The 24059-nt window shown below is 34.5% G+C and overlaps 1 protein-coding gene across 2 annotated transcripts in view; it reads left to right on the forward strand.

The window, feature by feature from the left end:
• The first annotated feature begins 3205 nt into the window (after positions 1 to 3205).
• Positions 3206 to 24059, forward strand: part of KLHL4 (kelch like family member 4) — a 150267-nt gene continuing 129413 nt past the window's right edge. Inside the window, exon 1 of one of the 2 annotated variants that reach the window (XM_004064467.5) lies at positions 3206 to 4124. In XM_004064467.5, the coding sequence (XP_004064515.2) occupies positions 3703 to 4124 (422 nt within the window). In that variant the 5' untranslated portion in view covers positions 3206 to 3702. The remainder of the gene's footprint in view (positions 4125 to 24059) is intronic. The other variant, XM_063703172.1, reaches the window with a different exon arrangement.

Consider the following 24059-nt stretch of genomic DNA (forward strand, 5'->3'; position numbering starts at 1 on the left):
ATAATTATGGGAAAGAAATAAAACAAAGTATTCCCAAGAAATTTTCAATAATGTTAACTACCATAGTGTCCTAGTAGCTGACTAACTTAATTTGCTACACAAGGTTTTGCTAAAATACAATATCGAGAGAGCTCATGGCTTTTACATTGCCCTAAATATTCAACTGGTTTGTAGGCTTATTCCCCAACCTGTATAATCAGTAATTATTTAGATGGCATTTTAGTCCCATAGCTATTTTGCATTTTTCTTTTATTTTACAATTCTGGCATTCATTGATAAAGTAAATTTATATGATAATAATTTATATGATAATCATTGTGATGGTTAATACTGAGTGTCAACTTGATTGGATCGAAGGATGCAAAGTATTGATCCTGGGTGTGTCTGTGAGGATGTTGCCAAAAGAGATTAACATTTGAGTCAGTGGGCTGGGGAAGGCAGACCCACCCTTAGTCTGGTGGGTACAATCTAATCAGCTGCCAGCGAATATAAAGCAGGCAGAAAAATGTGAAAAGGTGAGACTGGCCTAGTCTTACAGCCTACATCTTTTTCCCATGCTGGATGCTTCCTGCCCTCAAACATCGGACTCCAAGTTCTTCAGTTTTGAGACTTGGACTGGCTGTCTTTGCTCCTCAAGCTTGCAGACAGCCTATTGTGGGACCTTGTGATCATGTAAGTTAATACTTAATTAACTTCCACATATATATATATATATATATAAAATTAATGTCCACATATATATATATAAGTTCCACATATATATGGAAGTTAATTATATATATAACTAATATATACAATAATATACAATTAATATATATTAATTATACATAGTATTATATATATTACATTATATTATATTGTATATTATCATATACAATTGATTATATAATGTATATATCCTATTAGTTCAATACTTAATTAACTTCCTGTATATGGAAGTTAATGATATATATAACTTATATATATAATAATATACAAATAATGTATATTAATTATATATATTATATCATTTGTATATTATTATATACAATTGATTATATATATATTATATATATATATCCTATTAGTTCTGTTCCTCTAGGGAACCCTGACTAATACAAGAATTCCACTTAGAATTTGTTATGCATTAAATCTACATAGATTAAATATTACCAGGTGCAAAGTAGATAATAAGGCAAAGGGAAGGAAATTATTAATAAGACATAGTTTCTATCCTTATAGACATTGTCCTCATTTTTGTTTGAATATGCTTAAATCTTTCTTTTGTAATCAGAAATGTAAAAGGAATCTTCATGTTTCATAAAAATACTATTCTTTTTATTTTTTTCTAGGAGACCTAAAACTTTCTTAGTCATTCTATGATTCCTTGTTTAAGATCCAGGAAAATGACCATATTCAGCATACACTTAAAAAGCACATTCTTGGCAAATTCTTACAGAAAATTGTGCTATCAAAGGTTAGATTCTGACAGATATTAGTTAATCTTCATCTTATGATAAAAGGTACACAGGCAAATCCCCAATTATATCTAAATCATAACAAGCTCAAAGAACACGTTAGAAAAATAAGGTTATAGACTACTGATATATGAAAAAGTATTATTTAGAGTTACTTAAATGGATAATTTAGTACTTTTCTTGCTCCTACCACCTGTTATTTACATTTCTGTTACATTTTTTCTGCCTGATATTTACAGTTTGTTTCCTCTATATGTACACACACACACACACACACACACACACACACACACACACACACACAGATTTATTATAAGGAATTGGATGACATGATTATGGAGCCTGACAAGTCCCAAGATCTCCAGTTGGCAAGCTGGAGACTGAGGAGAGCCAATGGTATATTTCCAGCGCAAATGCTGGCAGACTTGAAATCCAGGAAGAAGCAGTGTTTCAGTTAAAGTCTAAAGGCAGGAAGAAATCCCATGTTCCAGATAGAAGGCAGTGAGGCAAGAGTAATTCTCTCTTATTGAGGGAAAGGTCAGCCTTCTGTTGTATTTAGGCCTTCAACTGATTGGATGAGCCCCACCCAATTAGAGAGGAGAATATGCTTTACTCAGTCTATCAATTTAAATGTTAAACTCATCCAAAAAAAAAAATACCCTCACAGAAACATCGAGACTAGCCAAATATCTGGGCATCCCATAGCTCAGTCAGGTTGATGCATAAATTAACTATCACACCTACAAAAACAAGAGGGGAAGGGAGAGGTATAATTGAATTTAAAGAAAACCACAGATAAAATGCCTATCAAAACTTAGATTCATTTTATTCTCTCTTCAGTTGTTTTTAAATCCATCGCATCTGAGTGCTTTTGAAAACATAGATATCTGTCTAGACTCTGTATAATATATATGAAGAAACTGAGATGCAAAAAAGTAAAGTGACTTGTCCAAGGTCACACAGTTCATTAACCATAAAGTCAAACTAAAAGCAAAATCTTACAACTTCAGTATTCTTTCTAGTCATACACCAGTATAATTTCCCCTTTATCGCCTGTATGCATGATATGAGAACTGGATAAAGTACAAACTGAATTTCAAAATGTCAATGGTAAATGCATTCTTGATACATGACTGTCTTTTGTAAACATGTCCATCTGTACAAAGTAGTGATTATGATTCAGATCTCAAAGTACTTTGGGCACAGTTATTCCTGAGCAGTGTGATGATTTGGAATTAATTCAAAACATACTCTGTTCATCCTCTCATAAGGGTTTTTGAACAAAGAAAATAAACCTTTAACACTGCCTGTGAAAGTAAAGGGCATGATAAGAAGGTTTGTATCCAGGCATGGAGCCAGAATGAACTATTCATTTTCAAGCTGTGGTAACTGAGAGAAGACATCTCTTTTAACCTAACTAGCTTGGAAAAGCACTGCTTTCTTCCTCCATATGTAGACTAAAAATACCATTTCTACATTCCCAAATGGCGTGTTTGTATGAGTGGTCATGGGTAACCAATACTTTCTTACATGTTTCTAAAATTTGTCAAGTTTTCAGGTGAATATTCATATAGAGACTTTCACATTTTCAGATTAATTTTGTAAAAACTAATTACGAACCCGCATGAGGGTACTGATGCTTTCCCTTAAAGAACCATTTTCAAAGTTTCCATAAAAGGAATCTCAAAATAGATTATAATGAATTCCTCTGTCGCATATTATCATGGAACAAAGTGGCACATTTTTAGAAGTGGGCTACTGAGAAATGAATCTAGCAGGGGAGGCGTGAGTAGAAGGAATCTAGAAGAAAATAAGTTTAAACACTTCGCTTTGGCTCACTTGCCTGGGTTTCAGCTGCAGCTACTGTACTTTAATACTGAAGAAGCAGGGCTAGATATTTGCAAGTCCAAGCAGGAGGGCTGCAAGCCTGCAAATCTAACAGCTGGAGAGTGTTGTGGTGGCTGCTTTCCTGTGGTAAGCTGATTTACTTGTTTAAGGTCTGACCTCATCATCCTGTCAGCATGGGTTCCCACCTACACTGTTAGCTGCAGCCTTCTACTTCTGCTAGAAGGCTACAAGTATTCACAGTGTATCATAGGCAGTGGGGGAGGGGAGAGAAAGCAAGAAAGACTGCTCTCGGCACTTGTGCTTTTGTTAGTTCTACAGAAGAGGCAGAAAAACAAGAGATAACAAAGGCTCCGTTTCCTTTCTGTGAGAGAAGGCTTTTGTCTTTCCTCCTGCTACGATGTCAGTGTCTGGCAAGAAAGAGTTTGATGTGAAACAGATCCTAAGGCTACGCTGGAGGTGGTTTAGTCATCCTTTTCAAGGTTCCACCAACACTGGAAGCTGTCTTCAGCAGGAAGGATATGAGCATAGAGGGACCCCGGTTCAGGGCAGGTTGAAGAGCCACTCTCGGGACAGAAACGGGCTGAAGAAAAGCAACAGTCCTGTCCACCACAATATACTGGCACCAGTGCCAGGACCGGCCCCTGCCCATCAGAGAGCCGTTCAGAATTTGCAGCAACATAATCTGATAGTACATTTTCAAGCAAATGAAGATACTCCTAAGTCAGTTCCAGAGAAGAATTTATTCAAAGAAGCTTGTGAGAAACGCGCACAAGATTTGGAGATGATGGCTGATGACAATATAGAAGATTCTACAGCAAGGTAAGAGTTTTTGGTCGCATAACTGAAAGCCGTAACTTCAGTTAACTTATCCTCTACAATTCATGTTTAGTGTTTAAATAGAAAGTGTCATAATAATCTCTGAGTTTGTATTCAGCCAATCAGGGTCTCTCAGAAACCGTCTCCTCTAAGTTTATAAAAGAAAACAGCAATAATGAATACGTCTTTATAATTACTGGAAATTTGGGGGGTGGGTTATGAGTTTACTTCTCCTATTTTCATTAAGAATTCTGTTTCAATTCTAAGAGATGTTTATTGTAATTACTAATGTTCTATAAATACACTCCGTGGCTCAGATGTTTAAATGCAATTCTTTGTGCAAGTGTTATGAATCACAGAGAACTCTTTCTGACATTGTGAGTTAGGCCAACTTTAACAAAATAAAAGCTGTGACTGATCAGCACATCCTTATCTGTTTCCTTAGTACATAGTTGCGATATTGACTCTTAAAACTGTGTTATCTTTATGTGACAATATGGAATATTTGGCGTTCGGAGACTCATTTCAAGTTGTATTACTTTCATAGCTAGTTTTTGCAAGCATGAAAATATTCTACATAAAGCAGGTAATAAGATGCTACTTACAGCAATGTGATCTTAAAGCGGGAAATGGAGCATTTCAGCTTTTACATAAAATGAAAATTGAATAAACAGTGACGATATAGTGTAGTTTGGGTATAGTTCATAAAACATTTCATTTTGCCTTTACTTTTATGCCCACCGGTATTGTTTGAGTGCAAGAAAATTACATTCTGTTCTCTAATACTGTCAACTATAACTTAACCTAGTGTATCCTTATCTCTTTGTTTTTTGCTTTTTCACTATCAGACATTTTTATAGTCCCAACGTGTTTTAGACACAGTTGATAATATTGGCAATGTAATTAATATTCAGTAGTACTATAGAAAAATAAGTGTTTTTATGCATTTTAGATCATATAGTAGTTCAACATGCTAATTTATTTGGAAACCTGGATATCTGGCATACTATGTCTCTACCTAAAAATAGAGAAGAAGGACTGGCAGATTTGCTTCTTAATATAAGTTTTCCCAATAAAACAACCTCACAGTGTCTTGCTTTCATAAATTCAAAACAGAATATCAGAAGAAGAAGCAGCCTAATAACATTACAGCAAAATGATGCCTTTATAGGAACTCAGTCTTGTTGAAATATAAACATGCAGAAGACTTTGTGAAATGACATTAATAATGATGTCAGATTGTCTGCCATATAAACTTCTCAGGAAATAAAGCACGTATGTGTGAAATTTTCCTAAATATTTTGTGCTTGCTTGTGGAAAAGCTATATAACTGTAGGGATTGCAGGTTGCATTTGGTACAACAAATAAGACTCTCAAAGTAATATAGAGTCCATAATTTTAAATTCAGCAGGCTTTCAAATTTGTTCTCGTCACCAAGAACAATTTTTTAAAAACTGCTGAATTTGGAGATTAATAAATGAATTTAACTCTGCTGTAGGGAAATTTAAATTACCAACTGTAACCTTGGAACCAAATTATTTGAGAATACATGAATTAATTTTCTAGTATGGGAATATTTACAATAAAATAGATGTTAGAAAAAAATATTAGGTAAAATGTCACATTTAAAGCGTCATCAAGTGACAGTTTTAAAAAGCGCATTTATCCTTTGATTTTATTCCTGACATTTTTTATTTTCTAAAGAAATGCCTTGTTAATTATTCTATGGTTTCATTGGAAAGCTAACATTTTCTTAATATACATACAGGAAATGGTTTTATAGGTGTGCCAAGGATATCTTAGGCAGGAGGGGCTAAATTGAAGATCTTATTAATTGAAATACGATGGTTTATTACCTTCTCCTTAACCATTCTAAATCTTCCTGTCTTGGTCCAGCATCATTTGAGAAGGAGCTTTCTGATGCCTTGCTTCTCCAGTGCCTCTCTTCTTGAGCAATATTGAGGAGCAGGAAGAAAAGATCCCAACAAGTTGGCAGCAGGCTGCCATCCCCTCAGTATAACTCCAGTGGTTTTTTAAAAAAGAAAACAGTAGTGAGTGTGGAGAATTATCATACTAGCACAAGATGAGCTATGACGCTCAGAGCAAAGTAAGGCTCTTTAAGCCATCCAGATTTCTACAAATATTATGGGGAATAAATAGAGAATGGACTAAATTGCAAACATGCAATATAGCAGAATAAATCACAGTTAGTCCTGGAAGGGATATTAAAGCCAACATTGTTAAAGTTATGTTGACATGTTGGTTTGGAAAGTTAAAAATCCAAATGTATTCATATGAAATTGAATTATAAATACATAGAGCATTTAGGAATAGCTCTGTATTGTGATCCCACACTGTGAGTATTCATATACCAGTATGCTGGTCATCAGAGACCTGTGCTCAATTATCATTTTACTTTTGTCCTAGTTATCAACTAACTCTGCATCTTTGCTTCCCTTTCCTTATTTCAACCATAGCATTCCAACAAAAAGAACACATATTTTAACATTGTATTATGATGATGCTTCCTATGTGACAGAGTATTTAATTATGAAATCATACATATAGGTATTTGCAATTGCTCATAAACATATTATTGCATAAGTATACAGATGGATGTCACAGTGTTAACATGAAAAATCATGCTTACTGCATTTACTGAAAGAGATGTCGTGATTTCCTCTTTGTGTTCGAAGACATTGAATAAAGTGCAAATGAACCATTTATGGGCCAAGAACATGCCCCAGTACAAAATTGGACATTTACAGAGCTGTTTAATTCTAAGGAATTGTCAGGAATGGGGACCATGCCCTCATTTTACCTGTTGGGGTTTCAGGCTTTTGCACAACCTACCAACTGTACTGATATGTGACTTTAAATATTTTTGTCATCTGTGCACTGCCAGAAAAGACTCCATTCTTTCTTTACTAGAGCCCTTTCCAAGTTTCAAGTGAGGTTTGCCTAGAAAAAATGAGCAGATGTTATTGTATATGTTGCTATACAGAAGAAAGTAGGATTGGATGAATAAGACTTAGAATTTATTAATAATTTATTCCGCAAAGATTGAGCATTCATTGTGTTCCAGACACTCTTCTAGATGTTAGGGATAAAACAGGATCAAAACAGGGAAATCTGTTTTCATTGAATCATTGAATATACATTCTAATGGGAAGAGAGAGGCAATAAAAACAAACCAAATTATAATATTTAGGTGATTATAAATAATATGAGAAAAATTAATTTGAAAGAATAGAGTGAAGTAGAGGGCACTCCTTCAGATAGAGAAGGCTTTTTGGATGAGGTAATATTTGAGTAGATATTTAAATGAAGTGAGAAAAGAAGACAGAATGTCTGACTCAAGAATTTGAAGCAAAGGAGAGGGTACTTCTCCTGTGCCAAGGGAGTACTTAACCACCATGTATGCTTTTCTATACAAATCAATGCCACATGTCCCCACAGAGTCCATTGATTAATGTTCAAAATATTCCTTAACCAGTGAACTAAAAATTATGTCCTGCCCTGTTATTCATTATAGTGATTTTAGGATCACATGCGTGGTCCATGACCACAGAGGTGACTTTCCAGCCATCCTGTAACCATGTTGCTCTTTTGCCCTCTGGGGATATGGCTATTCAGCCAGCGTGGCACATTCCTCATACAGAGACCTCTGCCTTTTATGAAAATAGACACATGATAGTGTATTTGCCTTTTTTAACAAAACGATTCAGATAGGGTCAAATGTATTGTAGGTCTTCATCCTCAACACAAACCCATCTGTTTTATGAAATCTGCTAGGGAAATACTCATGCATAAGAGAAATTGTAAGTCTAAAACAGTGAAACTTATTGTAAAATTATTTCCCATAAAGCAGAAAATGAGATATGTGGGTATCTGCAGGGAGTGCTTTCCAGGAAGAAATCAATTTCATGGGACCTGAGATGGGAGTGTGGTTGATAGTGTATCTGGAGAAGCACGCTCAACAGAGAGAGTGGTAGGAAATGACTTTGGAAAGGTAACAATAACAAAGCAATACTAATACAACATTAAAAATAAGAAGTACCTTTTGTTGATGCTTACTGTGTGCCAAGCATGGAGCACTTTACATATATTTTCTCCTGCCCCCAAGGAAAATCTTTGAATGTGAAGCTGGTGCTCATATCTACAATTGGTATTTCTCCAGGCATTATATCTGTTAATGTTGTTGTTGCCTGTCTTCTTACGAGGTGAAAATAGTGTGATTTTCTGAAGTTCAGAACTAGGCCTGCTTCACTTAACTTTACACTGCATTATTCAGTAGAGACTTTTATGTCAAATGAAGGAATGAGAAATGAACTACAATTATATAGTTATTTACAGAAAGGTTAAGGTTAAATCTTTTTGCCTATGGTTTAAAACACACCGCACAAAATTACATAAGTTATTCAATTGCTTTACTACATTTAGAACATTACGACAGAAAATTTAAATTTATTGCAATGATTCCTAACATTTTTAGAGATGAAAGCTTTGCTGGTTGATTTCAAATCCTTGCTACTCATTGCCTCAATCCTGAGAGTGTGGTACCGTGGTCCTCATGTCTCATTCTTGACAGTACGGTATCACATATATAATTAAGTTAACATTCATTAAAATATATTTAATATTTCAAAATCTGGGGACTCTCATTTAAGGATCTTGGTGATACTTTGGAGACATATTCTTTTATGATTAAACATAGTTATTGTTTCTGATATGTGAAAGACATCATTTAATTTTTGCATTTGGAAATAGAAATAAAGGCTTCAAAATGCATTGTATTATATAACGTGATGTCAAGAGCAGCATATTAGTGATGTCAAGAGCAGCATATTAATTATATTGACGTGTTGCAAATTGCACAAATGTTCAGTCACTTTGTACTTTAAAGACTTTTTTGGAAACTTGTATGTCTTCTTTCTGACTCTTGCCCCTAATGCTAATCTTGTTGATGCCTTAAGACATTATAAGTCATATGACTTTATTAGTGAAAATAATTGCAGTGTTTTATACATATATGTACACATATATGTATATGTATGTATTTGTACCAGTGTGAAATTATTTTATTTAAAGGAGAAAGAAAAACCGAAATCAAGGAGGAGCACTGGGGAACACTGGATCCTCAGTTAAAAAACTTAAGTCAAAATCAATATTCTGAAAGGTGAACCTGGAACATCTTGTAGTGCTAGAAAATAAGTATTCAAAAAAATGATGTAGGTGTGTCAAAGGGACACAGGGATCAACTAAAAAAGCTCCCAATAGCCAAAACTGGAACAATTTCAATAGCAAAAGGAAGTACTATTGGATTGCAAATCATAATATAAAATGAACACCCATGAGTCCATACTGATATAAATAGATGATTGAGTAAATGAGAAGGCCGGCCGTGGTGGCGCATGCCTGTAATCCCAGCACTTTGGGAGGCCGAGGCAGGCGGATCACTTGAGGTCAGGAGTTTGAGACCAGCCTAGCCAACATAGTGAAACCCCGTCTGTACTAAAAATACAAAAATTAGCCAGACGTGGTGGCAGGCACCTGTAATCCCAGCTACTCGGGAGGCTGAGGTAGGAGAATTGCTTGAATGCAGGAGGCAGAAGTTGCAGTGAGCCGAGATTGCGCCACTACACTCCAGCCTGGGCGACAGAGTGAAACTCCGTCTCAAAAAAATAAATAAATAAAAATAGATAAATAAATGAAAGAAAAAAGACAATTTTTTTGTGCAGAAGAATTTCAAATAATTTATGCCAGCACTGTGCCCTCAAAGAGGTCGAGCAGAATACTGGGCCTTAAGTGTAAGCTGCACATAGTGACTTCTTTCCAAAGGGTTGAGTACGGTATGAAAGAAGGGCAGGAAAGTGTAAATTTACACCATTAGCGGAGAAGTCTGACAAATATGAGCTTAGCCAGATACTCAAGTTTAACATCAAAAGTGCTCAAAATTGCTAAAATTTTTTACATTCTCACCAAAAAATAAAAATAAATTGATGAGGTGATAGATATGATAATTAGTTTATCAAATCTTTTTAATGTATACATAGATCAAAACATTGCATTGTACCCCATAAATAAGCACAATTATTAACTGTCAATTAAACATTTTAAACATTAAAATATTGTTCAATCATGTTGACAGTATGTACACTTAGTGTGATGTAATGACAATAATATTTTACCTTTGTTATCTTCCTCCCCCATCCCCATCACTCCAATCTAATCATAAGAAAAACATCAGAGAAATTTACATAGGGGGGCATTCTACAAAATGCCTGGTCTATACTCCTGAAACTGTCAGTATTATCAAAAAAGAAAATCTGAGAAACTGTCACAATCAAGAAGAGCCAAAGGAGACATGAAATATAAATGTGATGTGTTACAGAAAAGGGACCTTTAGTGGAAACTGAGGAAATTGAACAAAAATGGACTTTAGTTAATAATAATGTATGAATATTGGTTACTTAATTGTAACATATTTACGATACTAACAAAATGTTAATAGTAAAATAAATTGAGTGTGGGGTATGTGGGGACTCTATTCTATGATTAAACTATCACAGCTTTTCTTTAAAAAAATGCAGTATTTTAGCAAGGGTTATCTGTGTGAATCAATTTCCTAAGTCAGCAATAAAGGACCATCCAATTGGGAAAACTGGGTATTGGTTGTTGTTTGTTTTGCTTGTTGGCAACTAGTTAACGTAATACTGAGTCAAAATCAATGGGCTGTTACCGTCTCTAATGCATAAATCCTACACATTAGAAACAAGATAATATCATAAAGGCAATCCTAAAGAAGTTAGCTAAAGTTCTGATAACATCTAGTAACTACATGCAGTATCAAATCTGACTAACATGATATTAATTGTGGCTATCATTTAGTGTATATCAATTTTAAGGATGTAGCAACTAATTAAATCACAGTTGGGTATAACAGAAAAACTTATTTTTCAATCACTGAGGATTCCACGAACACTAATGAAGTGGTATATATTTATTAGTATTTTCAAATAAAAATATGGCCTGCTACTTTAAAATAATATTTACATTGCTGTGATTTATCTCTCAAAAGAAAAACAATGACAGATATAAGACAGTCTTTATTATATAAAAATTTTTATCATCTTCCTATGCTAAAAGAAAAATATAGTCATTGAGTATATCTTACTTACGGTGTTTCTATTCCATTTAGATAATCATTTCACCATGAAGAATGGAAAATTTTCAGCTATGGTGTTTGTTTGAGAAATAAGATTTTACAAGTAGACTAAAAATAACTATCTAAGAAAAGGTGACTAGAAGTGAGAAAACTTAAATCAAATAGTTTTCAGTTATCTGATGTTTTAGGATTAAATGAGCATCATTGAAATTTTGAACATTAACCATTACATAAAGGTTTACTCTGGAAACACTATAACGTATGTATTTTCTAAATCAATACATATATATTATACTTACACTATCATTTGCACTGAAATAGACCAAATATCAATGATCATATTTATTGAAACTATCAGCAGTGAATTCATAGTTCTTTGTAACTTCTGGTTAACATTTCTTAGCTTATCACTATTAGTCACTATGACTCATCCCTTGCATGCTTTTAAATATTACTGTACAGAATGTGTGTCTTGCCCTCCTCCCCATATTGTCTATTGCTCTTTCTTCATCAGTAGCCATACTAAATACCTTGCAATTTTCTCGGCACTTATATAACAGAAGCAATTGGTTCTTCATCAAGCCCTGGGTAGCTTACTAAAGGGAAGCTATCTATTACATTTCTTGTCTACCCTTTTCCTGTAAAACTAGACTGCTATCAGCACAGTGAGACTTAGGTGTCCTTTTCTGGTTACTGTTGATTACAGTACCTGTAACAAAACTGAAAACAATGCATGAGTAACAGACTGTCACATAAAATTGTAAGCAACACAGCTACTTAATTTAGTCTGAAGTATGTTGCAACGTGCCAAAATTCAGTTGTTTAAGATGTTGGTTTTCTATTAATGTTTCCTCCATTCAAGAATTATTGAGCCCTCATTTATGTGCATGATGGTTTCCTACTCATACAAATGAATAAAAAAGTAAATAATATGTGCTAATTTTCACCAGAGGCTTATGGCATAGTTGGAGAGATAAAGTGTATTCACTTGAAAGGTTTCATGGCCGTAAAAAAGAAGTGCAATGTAAGAATACTTTAAATTGCTTAGTCATTGAGCTCCATAGGCATTCAAAGAAAAGAAAGGCTTTCTGGCCAGAACAATCTTGGAATGTTTCATGGAGGTGACATAATTTGAGATTAAGCTTGAGGAATGGACACATTTTAATACAACTATGGGAAAGAATTAATTATAGGAAGAACGAGAAACCTTTCTATTGCCTTTCTAAGGAAAAAGGTAATGAAGCAGAGAAGTTTAATGTATACTCCAATGGAAGACTTCAGTTTTGTCAAAATGAAAGACATATATTGGAGAAGACTACAAAATGAGGAGACCAAAAAAGAAGGTCAGAGCTATATTATGGAGGCTCTTAAAAGACAAGATAGGGACTCTGGACATTTTCTTAGAAGTCAGAGCTTATTAATCCTCAAGAAATCTCTAATGTATATTGTGTGTGTGAATATTTTGAGGGAGAGGTTCCATTCACTTTCCTCAGGTTCTCAAAAAGTTCCATTTTACAAGAAAATTTAAGAGGTACTGTTGTAGACAATGAAGAATCAGTGAAAACTATAAAACTATGGAATGAAATAATGAAAACAATGGAAAAATTTATCATTGAAATTCCTGAACAAGAGACGAAAATAATCTGCAATTTTTAGTTAATGAGATTTTTGCAAGGAAGTTTTCCCAGGCAGTTAGAAACACCTCACTTTTATATATTTACACTAATTGTCATCTTGACATGTATTACCTAATCTACTATAAAAGATTCCAAGCTTTTGAGAACATTCTTAAAAATATAGTTCTGCAACCCTGTATCGTAAGCTGTTGCATCATAGCACCATCTTGAAACTGGACTCACCATTACAGTGTGTCCTGCATTGGAGGCCAATAACCACTTATACTCTTTGTCCCTGAGACCTCATCATCATTCTATTACATTCACATGGGTGCCTGCAGCACCACAACCCTGGCTGCCAAGAGCCTGGGCCTGATGTTAAAACGAAGACCTAAGCAACCAAAGCCACGCGACACTCTCCTCCCTAGGAAACAGTTGGACCTGCACAGCAGAGAATCTTCTGAACAACTTGCCAGCTTCCCACACCCGCACATATATGTGTGTGCCCATGCCCAGCCTCATAGCCAGTTTAGTGGCTGTTCCAACCCCCTGGAGAGCTTTCCACCCCCACACATCCAGCATAACAACCAGCCTGGTGTTTCCTTCCCAGCAAAACGGTGACACTGCCATCCCAGAGCTCCACAGCCTAGGCCACTGACATATATACCATATAAAAGTGACACTCTAGGATTCATCTGTAGGAAAGAAAGACTCTCTCTGGGAAAGCTACTCACAAAATTGGAAAAAAAAATTGTTCTACTAGATGCACAGATACCAATCTGAGCACACAAGAAACATGAAAAAGCAAGGAAACATAATACATACAAAGAAACATGATAAGTTTCCAGTAACAGATCACTGGAGAATGAAATTCTGTAGCATCACAACCTTGGCTGCCAGGAGCCTACACCTGATGGTAAAACTAAGACCTAGGCATCCAAAGCCTAGAAAGAATAGGGAATGTAGAAAGAATATTTACAAAATGCCTGAAAAAGAATTTAAAATAATGATTATAAGGAAACTCAACATGATACAAAAAAATTCAAAGAAATGATTCAGAAAAATTAGGGAAACAATTTGTGATCTAAGTGAAAAATTCAACAAAGAGATAGATATAATGAAAAAGAATTAAGCAGAAATTTTGGAGCTGAAGAATTTCATAATGAAATAAAAATACAATTGTAAGCTTAATAATAGACTAAATTAAGCAGAAGAAAGTATTTCTGAACTCAAAGGCTAGCTTTTTGAAATAACTCAGTCAGAGAAAAAATAATAATAAAGGAGAATGAATAAAGCCTATAGGACTTATGAGACACCATTAAATAAAGAAACTCACAGTTGAACAGTGTTCGAGGCTGTGCGCCATGGCTCACGCCTGTAATCCCAGCACTTTGGGAGGCCGAGGCAGGTGGATCACAAGGTCAAGAGATTGAGACCATCCTGGCCAACATGGTGAAACCCCGTCTCTACTAAAAGTACAAAAATTAGCTCGGCATGGTGGCGCGTGCCTGTAGTTCCAGCAACTCGAGAGGCTGAGGCAGGGGAATCGCTTGAACCCAGGAGGCAGAGGTTGCAGTGAGCCAAGATTGCGCCACTGCACTCCAGCCTGGTAACAAAGCAAGACAAAAAAAAAAGAGAGAGTTCCAGGGAGAAGTGATGGAGAAAGTCACAGAAAACCTGTTTAACGAAGTAGCTAAACACTTTCCACATATGGCATCTTATCACGATCATCCAGATTCAGGAAGCTCAACTGTTTCCAATTATGTTCGACCCAAATATATCCCCTCTGAGGCAGACTATAAACAATCTGTCCAAAATCAAAGACAGAGAAAGAATACCAAAAGCTACAAAAGGTAAGCACCAAATCACATTTAAGGGAATACTCATTGGACTTTCAGCAGATTTCTCAGTAGAAACTTTTCACGTCAGGAGAAAATGCAATTATATATTCAAAGTGATAAAAGGAAAAAAAAAACCATTGTCTTTCACTAATCCCATATTCAGCAAAGCTAACCTTTACAAATGAAGAAACAGTAAAGACCTTCCTAAACAAAAGCGGAGGGAATTTATGACCATTAGACTGACCTTACAAGAAATACTTGAGACTACTGCAACTAGAAATGAAAAGATGATAATTACTATAACAAAAACAGGAAATTACGAAACTCACCAGTAAATGTTAATTCATAATCCAACTCAAAATACTCCAGGGCTATAATGCTACTCTGTGCATCATTCAATATTCTAGTGTAAACGTTTAAAGTCAAAATGGTGAAAAAGAAGATTTAGGATTAGTGGCTAAGTAATACAGAAAAGTTTTAGTATACTCAAATTGAGTACAATTAATATAATGATTAATATTATACCTTAACTGGAAGAGAAAAGTATTCCTTTTGACAAAAAAACCTAGTCATGAGAACAATCAGGAAAACTTTTCTGTAGTTCCCTAGGAGAGTATAGAGTCTTTAATCTTGATCTTTTATTATTAAATTCTCTATATGTGAGCCCTGCAGTGTAGATTGCATATGCTTCAGAAAGAAAATGTTTGTTTCCAGAACAGTCATGATACTGCAATATTGTGTTTTTCAAAAAATGGCTGGACATAGCAGATAATCTCAGAGAAGATTTGGAGACATAAAACCATACTTTTTAATATCCCTTTTTTGAATAAAGACCATGCCAAATGTAAAAAATAAAATGTATCTTGATAAGACAATAAAGAGATTCATTTTCTTTGAGGATGTAATGTCCAGTTATAAAACATTTAGGTCAATATAATTTAAATGCCTTAATCCAGAGGCACTTAATGTTCCATGTTAATTAGGCAACTAGGATACTACATTAGAAATTTCAGCAAGTACTATAATCAAAGAATTATAGTAGCCAGCATAGTGTGATAAAAATTCATCTCCTGGATATTAGCCCTTTGTCAGATGAGTAGGTTGCGAAAATTTTCTCCCATTTTGTAGGTTGCCTGTTCACTCTGATGGTAGTTTCTTTTGCTGTGCAGAAGCTCTTTAGTTTAATTAGATCCCATTTGTCAATTTTGGCTTTTGTTGCCATTGCTTTTGGTGTTTTAGACATGAAGTCCTTGCCCATGCCTATGTCCTGAATGGTATTGCCTAGGTTTTCTTCTAGGGTTTTTATGGTTTTAGGTCTAACGTTTAAGTCTTTAATCCATCTTGAATTAATTTTTGTATAAGGTGTAAGGAAGGGATCCAGTTTCAGCTTTCTACATATGGCTAGCAAGTTTTCCCAGCACCATTTATTAAATAAGGAATCCTTTCCCCATTGCTTGTTTTTCTCAGGTTTGTCAAAGATCAGATGGTTGTAGATATGTGGCATTACTTCTGAGGGCTCTGTTCTGTTCCATTGGTCTATATCTCTGTTTTGGTACCAGTACCATGCTGTTTTGGTTACTGTAACCTTGTAGTGTAGTTTGAAGTCAGGTAGCGTGATGCCTCCAGCTTTGGTCTTTTGGCTTAGGATTGACTTGGCGATGTGGGCTCTTTTTTGGTTCCATATGAACTTTAAAGTAGTTTTTTCCAATTCTGTGAAGAAAGTCATTGGTAGCTTGATGGGGATGGCATTGAATCTGTAAATGACCTTGGGCAGTATGGCCATTTTCACGATATTGATTCTTCCTACCCATGAGCATGGAATGTTCTTCCATTTGTTTGTATCCTCTTTTATTTCATTGAGCAGTGGTTTGTAGTTCTCCTTGAAGAGGTCCTTCACATCCCTTGTAAGTTGGATTCCCAAGTATTTTATTCTCTTTGAAGCAATTGTGAATGGGAGTTCACTCATGATTTGGCTCCCTGTTTGTCTGTCATTGGTGTATAAGAATGCTTGTGATTTTTGTACATTGATTTTGCATCCTGAGACTTTGCTGAAGTTGCTTATCAACATACCAGAATCTACAATGAACTCAAACAAATTTGCAAGGAAAAAACAAACAACGCCATCAAAAAGTGGGCAAAGGACATGAACAGACACTTCTCAAAAGAAGACATTTATGCCGCCAAAAAACACATGAAAAAATGCTCACCATCACTGGCCATCAGAGAAATGCAAATCAAAACCACAATGAGATACCATCTCACACCAGTTAGAATGGCGATCATTAAAATGTCAGGAAACAACAGGTGCTGGAGAGGATGTGGAGAAATAGGAACACTTTTACACTGTTGGTGGGACTGTAAACTAGTTCAACCATTGTGGAAGTCAGTGTGGCGATTCCTCAGGGATCTAGAACTAGAAATACCCTTTGACCCAGCCATCCCATTACTGGGTATATACCCAAAGGACTATAAATCATGCTGCTATAAAGACACATGCACACGTATGTTTATTGCGGCACCGTTCACAATAGCAAAGACTTGGAACCAAGCCAAATGTCCAACAATGATAGACTGGATTAAGAAAATGTGGCACATATACACCATAGAATACTATGCAGCCATAAAAAATGATGAGTTCATGTCCTTTGTAGGGACGTGGATGAAATTGGAAATCATCATTCTCAGGAAACTATCGCAAGGACAAAAAACCAAACACCGCATGTTCTCACTCATAGGTGGGAATTGAACAATGAGAACACATGGTCACAGGAAGGGGAACATCACACTCTGGGGACTGTGGTGGGGTGGGGTGAGGGGGGAGGGATAGCATTAGGAGATATACCTAATGCTAAATGACCAGTTAATGAGTGCAGCACACCAGCATGGCACATGTATACATATGTAACTAACCTGCACATTGTGCACATGTACCCTAAAACTTAAAGTATAATAATAATAAAATAAAATAAAAATTCATCTCCTTAAAACAAACACGTAGCTTAGATCTTAAAACCTACTCAATTTTCTCATTGTTAGTAATGAGCTTGCTTATTTTCACCCCCAAAATTTGTCAGTAAAAACCTTCTATGAGGGAAAGGAATTCAAGAGCTTTCTGTAGAGCCACAATGAATGAATTAAACAAAAATCAGGGTATAGTCCAAGAATAGAGAACATTGAAACCAGGTTATTAAGTAAAGGGGGTTTCAATTAGGAGTGATGATCAGTTTATCTAGTCAAGACCACAAAACCGGAAATAGGAGTCTGTGATAAACGTGACACAAAGAAGAAGAGTGGAAAACCAAGGTTAGATACTCAGCAGGAATAAAAGAAAGCACGTTTGTTAAATGTATAAAGTTATAAAGGTTGTAACAGAGTAGAATAATGGGGGCAGTTCATTTTCAGAGACCCTAGTAAATGTAGCTACTCCTGGGACAATTCTCTTTCCTGACATTGCTAAATAAGATCTTGGACTTCACTATGCCCAATAATTATGTAGGGAGCTCATTAAAAATGTAGTTATTCAGTATCCAGTATCACAGAATTTGACTTATTGGTTTGGGGGCAGAACATAGGAATTTGAATTTTTAACAAACTTCTCAGGTAATATTGACTCAGGAACCAAACTTTAAAAAAAACACTTTATTAACTCCTGACAGCCCAGTTTATCAGGATTCTTACAGAAACCTAACACTTGATATATTGATAATGGTAAACTTGAAAGAAATAAATCTAAGACTTGAATCTGTGACTTACAAGTTCCCTCATGTTGACCAGGCGGATGCTTAAAATCAATAGAGTCAACAGCATTAATTTAACCTCGCACCCCTCCTACATGTTATGTGGAAGGATGGCAAAGAAACAGAAATGGAGGTCCTTCCCTGAAGGAGTTCATAATAAAGTTGGAATAAAAAATACAACCACTCATAAAAGCTTTAAGAGCAATTACAAAACAGCAACTTGGCATGGATCACCTGGTGTTTAACAGTATAGAAGCTATTCAGGATAACTAAGATGTAAGTAAGGTTAATGATTCAAGACCTCTTAAGATGCAAACATAGAAAGTTTAATGCAAGAATAGAAGGTGGAAAATGAGATGAAAAATTAAGCCCTTCTTTACAAATTATGAATCTGATAAAGAGATTTAATATGTTAAATAATCACCTTTCAGAAGCACTTGTCTGATCTTAATAAAGTGGAGAAGAAAGTTTGATAGCACTTTGTATACTTCTTGCACCTGATCAAGATTTTCTTTTATTTCTATATAAAGTATTGTAGATACACTTGAACTTACCATAAATGATTAGAACAAGTACATATGCTATAATTTCACAGCTAGTACATATCTGAGGATGAAGAAAATATTTGCTCTGAATTTTTTCATCCTTTCTACTTCCATTGAATTGACCTTATAATAATTGCATATTTACGGATACATTAGCATTTTAGAAGTAGAAGGGACTTATAAAGAATGACCACACCTAATTAGTGGCAAAACTGGGACTATCAGCCAAATTTCCTAATGCCTGGCTTCTCACAGCAGCATATTTTACTTCTTCCTTCTGATAAAATTATGAATGTTCAATCATCACGATAGCTGAAGATACTAGAAAGGGCTTAGATTAGGCTGATCACAAAATTATTTGGAGTTAAATATGTGATACAATTGTGACACTTTAAATCCTATAACTACCGTACCAAATTAGGACATTTTACAAACCTTAGTATCCTAAAAATAGTTAAATCATTTTATTCCATTCTTTGCAGAAAATATCTAAAACATTCAGCCAACTCAGGAGCAACGATTATACTCTGTAAATTATCTATTAGCACCTGGGGGCTTCTCTATACTCTCAGTTCAACAGCAAGGCAACAGGGTCTCTGGTTGGGGATTCATCTGGTCTTTCAGCTTCTGTTCATTAGTTATTTTGTGATATGGTTTGGATCTGTGTTTCTGCCCAAAGCTCCTGTCAAATTGTAATCTCCAATGCTGGGAGTGGGGCCTGGTGGGAGGTGATTGGATCATGGGGGTAGTTTCTTATGAATAGTTTAGCACCATCCTTTTGGTGCTGTTCTCATGATAGTGAGTGAGTCCTTGCAAGCTCTGGTTGATAAAAGCGTATAGCGCCTCCCCGTCTCTTTTGCTCCTTCTCCAACCATGTGCGGTGCCTACTCCTTCACCTGCCATGATTGTTAAGTTTTTTGAGGCCTCCCAGAAGCCAAGCAGATGCCAGGCTTATGCTTCTCGTACATCCTGCAGAACCATGAGCCAATTAAACCTCTTCTCTTTATAAATTACTGTGTCTCAGATACTTCTTTATAGCAATGCAAGAACGAACTAATACATTTGGGTAATCGAGAACCAAATGAATTCCCATTTAAACTGTTACTATTTTGAAGTAGATCAATTTTGCAACTTTGTTCAAGAAATAAGGACTTAATTTGAATACTACTGACAAGTTCTCTGAAAATTAACCAACAATTACCCTAAAACAAAGTTGGCCCTATTCTCTTACTCTCCCTTCAGCAGTATAAAGCTGATGATAAAGATAAATATGTAAAAATTTCTATGATGACTTTTAAAGTTACCTTGCAATTTTTCTCTTCTTTAAGCCAAATTGTCAGAAATGATGTAAGATTCTTGAAATTCCCTTTGTCATCCCTCTAGATAATTTAGTTAGTCTTCCCTTGATAGCTATACAGTAGTAAGAGTGTGGTTATCATGTATTTTTTGCTTTTGTATTAAAAGTAGCTTGCAAAAATAAATGAATACAATTTACTTGTTTCACTAAATTTTAGGTCATTGAAAGAGAAGAGAATACTTGCCAAAACATCAAAATGTATGAAACAGCTGATACTGCTGCCACTGAGACTCAAATAATAGATATTTTCCCTGCATAAAATAATTTTCGTTTGCCATTCTAGCATAGCATAAAAGTTTACAGGGCTATGTGAATATTAGTCACTTAGTGAAAATACAAATCTGAAAAAAATATGAAGAAGGTGCAAGTGGGGGGATATTCTGTGCAAAATTAATATATAGTATGTCATTATATTTTCATTTTGGAGGAAAAATATAATAGTGCTCCTAAGATTAATTTAAGAAAGAACTGTATAGGTGGTTGATTAAATCATTCTTAAATAGCTTCATTGTAACATAAGTTTAAAATTTAATTTATAGGTTTTTGAAAAACTGCTTAAATATCTATATTTACTTTTCATATTGTATCACAAACATTAGTTTATGATTAACAAATAAATATAAAAAGAATTGCTACTGATTTGTTGAATGATTGTTTATATTTGTCTGTAATTGTTTATATTTTAAATGTGTATCCAAGAACAAAGAACAATGCTCACTAAGAGAGCTGCTATAGCCAAGGTTGCATCTACAATACTGGAAAATAATGAAGTGCATTTATGAGAAAAAGAGTACACTAAAGATAGCTTGATGTTTCCCCTGCCTTTTTGCCTTAGTTAATATGTGGAAACCAAGAGATCGTTGGCTTGGAGCAATGTGTTTTTTGAAAACACATCATCTGTTTGACTAAATCAAGAAGATGTAATAAAACACAATGTTTATTTATAATATTAATTTGAATTCTAAAGGAGGTTTTCTTCAAATTATTTTATTTTTATATTAATGTTTTGATTTTATGTTTTCAACTTTAAATGGAAATTACAACAATGATTCGATGACAGTCACCTCAAAGTTTCAATACTATTTAACACGTTTATATAAATATATATATAGATAGGTACATATATAGATGTAGATACACACACATATACATACACACTTCTTAGAAAAGATTACACTTTCAAAAACCATGCCCTGTTATCAAGGTATAACTAACTAAATATATTTTGTTTTACTAGTGGAATGCTTAAATGAAACTTAGCTAACGTAAATATGAAGAGATTTCCTTTAAATTTACTTGTTTTTAAAAATATCCCCATATATATTTAGTTATCTGTGTCAGTAGCTGTAATCTCATTCTTCTCATTTGATAAAAACTAAGATCACAATATCCCAAAAAAGAGGGATATTGGAAATTTTTATATTGATATGGTACTTGTAATTAATGTCAAGCATTTTAAGAATTGAGAAGAAGGCAACCTCAAATCACTTAGTTGGTATTTCATTAAGAAATGCTTTTTAGGGCACGCATTTAACTGTACATGAATCTGGTGTGCTGGAAAGCAACAATCCTGTACTTAATGCCAAATACTAACGCATGAATAAAAAGGTTGAGAGTCTCACTTCAGATCTTCATTTTATGCTCGGCATAGACAACATCAAAGCTCCTGTTATTTTCCAAAGTCTGAGCTTTTCTCTTTCTCCCTTTCTTAACTCCTTATTTCTTTCTTCATTATTTTAATTCCTTTCCTAAGATGGGATGAACAGAAGTAAGAATTGATACATGCAGAGGCATCTCAACTGTAGGTTTCCTTCAAGAAAGTGTCTCCAGGGTGCAACAGAAGTCCACATGAATCAAAGGGGGATGTTATTCTGAGCCCATATATGTTAGGGATGACTATGTCATAATGTCAGGGTTGCATTGAAACTGACTATGTTATAAAGATTGTGCCTAAATATCTGAGTATGAACTATTAGGATTACTGGTATTTGTGTTTGAAAGCTATTATAATTATTCCACTAATTTTTGTTTTTTAGAGTTCATTTTATTAACCGACGTAAAACATAATTTAGGGTATCAGAAATATCCTTGGAAAAAGTGGTAATTAATTTTTAGAGATGTATTACTATATTCAGAATATCTAATTAAATGAGAAAACTTTCTTTGGAAGTTTAGTAAATTCCATTCCTACCAATCACCATGGGAAATCCCAATTGGAGCTCACATTTTTATTAGAGCTTTATTTTGTGGTAGCTTCCTGGAACCCTGTGGCAAGATCTAAAGAAAAGTCTCAAATTCTGCCACTATATATTATTCACGCAATTTTTGCTATGAGTTTCACTTATCTCCACATCCTTCATTTTCAATCCTTCACCTTCCTTCTCTTAAACTTCAGGAATTTATTGTTAGAAAACTTGGAAATTTAGAGAAACAATATCACAGACCTCAAAGCTGAACTTAATCTTATATTTGAATTGCTTCTCTTGCTGGACATTGTTGTTGAAACCATTGCATTTTCTCACATTTAATTCAGGAACATAGACTTGGCAAATATTAAGTTAAAAAAATATAAAACTTTTCATCGTTTTTAAATTTTATGAATATTTATGGCTAAAATACACATTAACATTTGAAAGGAAGTACTGCATAGAAGATAAAATAATTTGCAATGTTCACGAAATTAGCAAATCCCAAAGAAATGAGAAATATACAAATTCGATTCTGTATATTATATATACAGTATAATATACAGTACATAAATGGTTAAGACATTTGTGTCATTTTTGTTTTAGACTGTTGCCATACTAGTATTTCTAAAATCTTTCAGTCCTGAAGATTTTCATCATTTTGCAGTATCTGCTGCACTTTATGAGATGTGGTAAAGAAGACATAAAACTGTTTTTTTTCCTCTATTCAACCTTTTTGTAATCACTATTTTAAAATAAAAAATATACCATGTTTTTCTCCCCAGGGTCTAGAGTTCCTTTAATGTCTTCTTCTTATCTGGAAGGTAACTTTATTTTTTCTACTTAAAAATATTCTTGGTAAGTTTTTCATTATTTTTTACTCAATGCATCCGATTTTTGGACCCAATTATTTATTCTGGGCTTCAGAAATACTGAACAACTTGTTTTTATTACTTTTTTATAACTTGCTATTTCTCTAGGATTATTATATATATATGTAATTCTTTTTGCATCAAAAACTCACATTATGACAGTGTTAGCCATTACCAACATCTGATGAGATACCAACATCTGATGAGAACATCTGGTGTGCTGGAAAGTAACAATCCTGTACTTAACGGCAAATAATAATGCACGAATAAAATAATGCACATCCTAACATGCAGCATTACTCTATTTAGTAAACTTCTTCCCTGATAAATTGATTAGTCAGTCCTTTCACCCTTATCTCCATCTATGAAGAGTCATTTTCTTATTATAGTCAAGCATCACTTAACAATGGGAATACAGTTTTAGAAATGTATTGTTAGGCAATTTTGTCTTCGTCTGAACATCACAGTGTATTTACAAACCAAGATGGGCTAGCCTACACATGTAGGCTGTATGGTATATTATATAGCTACAAACCTGTGTAGGATATTACGGTACTGAATATTGTAGGCAGTTGTAGCACAATGGTACATATTTGCATGTCTAAAAATAAAAAGG

This window comes from Gorilla gorilla, chromosome X, assembly GCF_029281585.2.
Source record: "Gorilla gorilla gorilla isolate KB3781 chromosome X, NHGRI_mGorGor1-v2.1_pri, whole genome shotgun sequence".
In the NCBI taxonomy this organism is placed as follows: domain Eukaryota; kingdom Metazoa; phylum Chordata; class Mammalia; order Primates; family Hominidae; genus Gorilla; species Gorilla gorilla.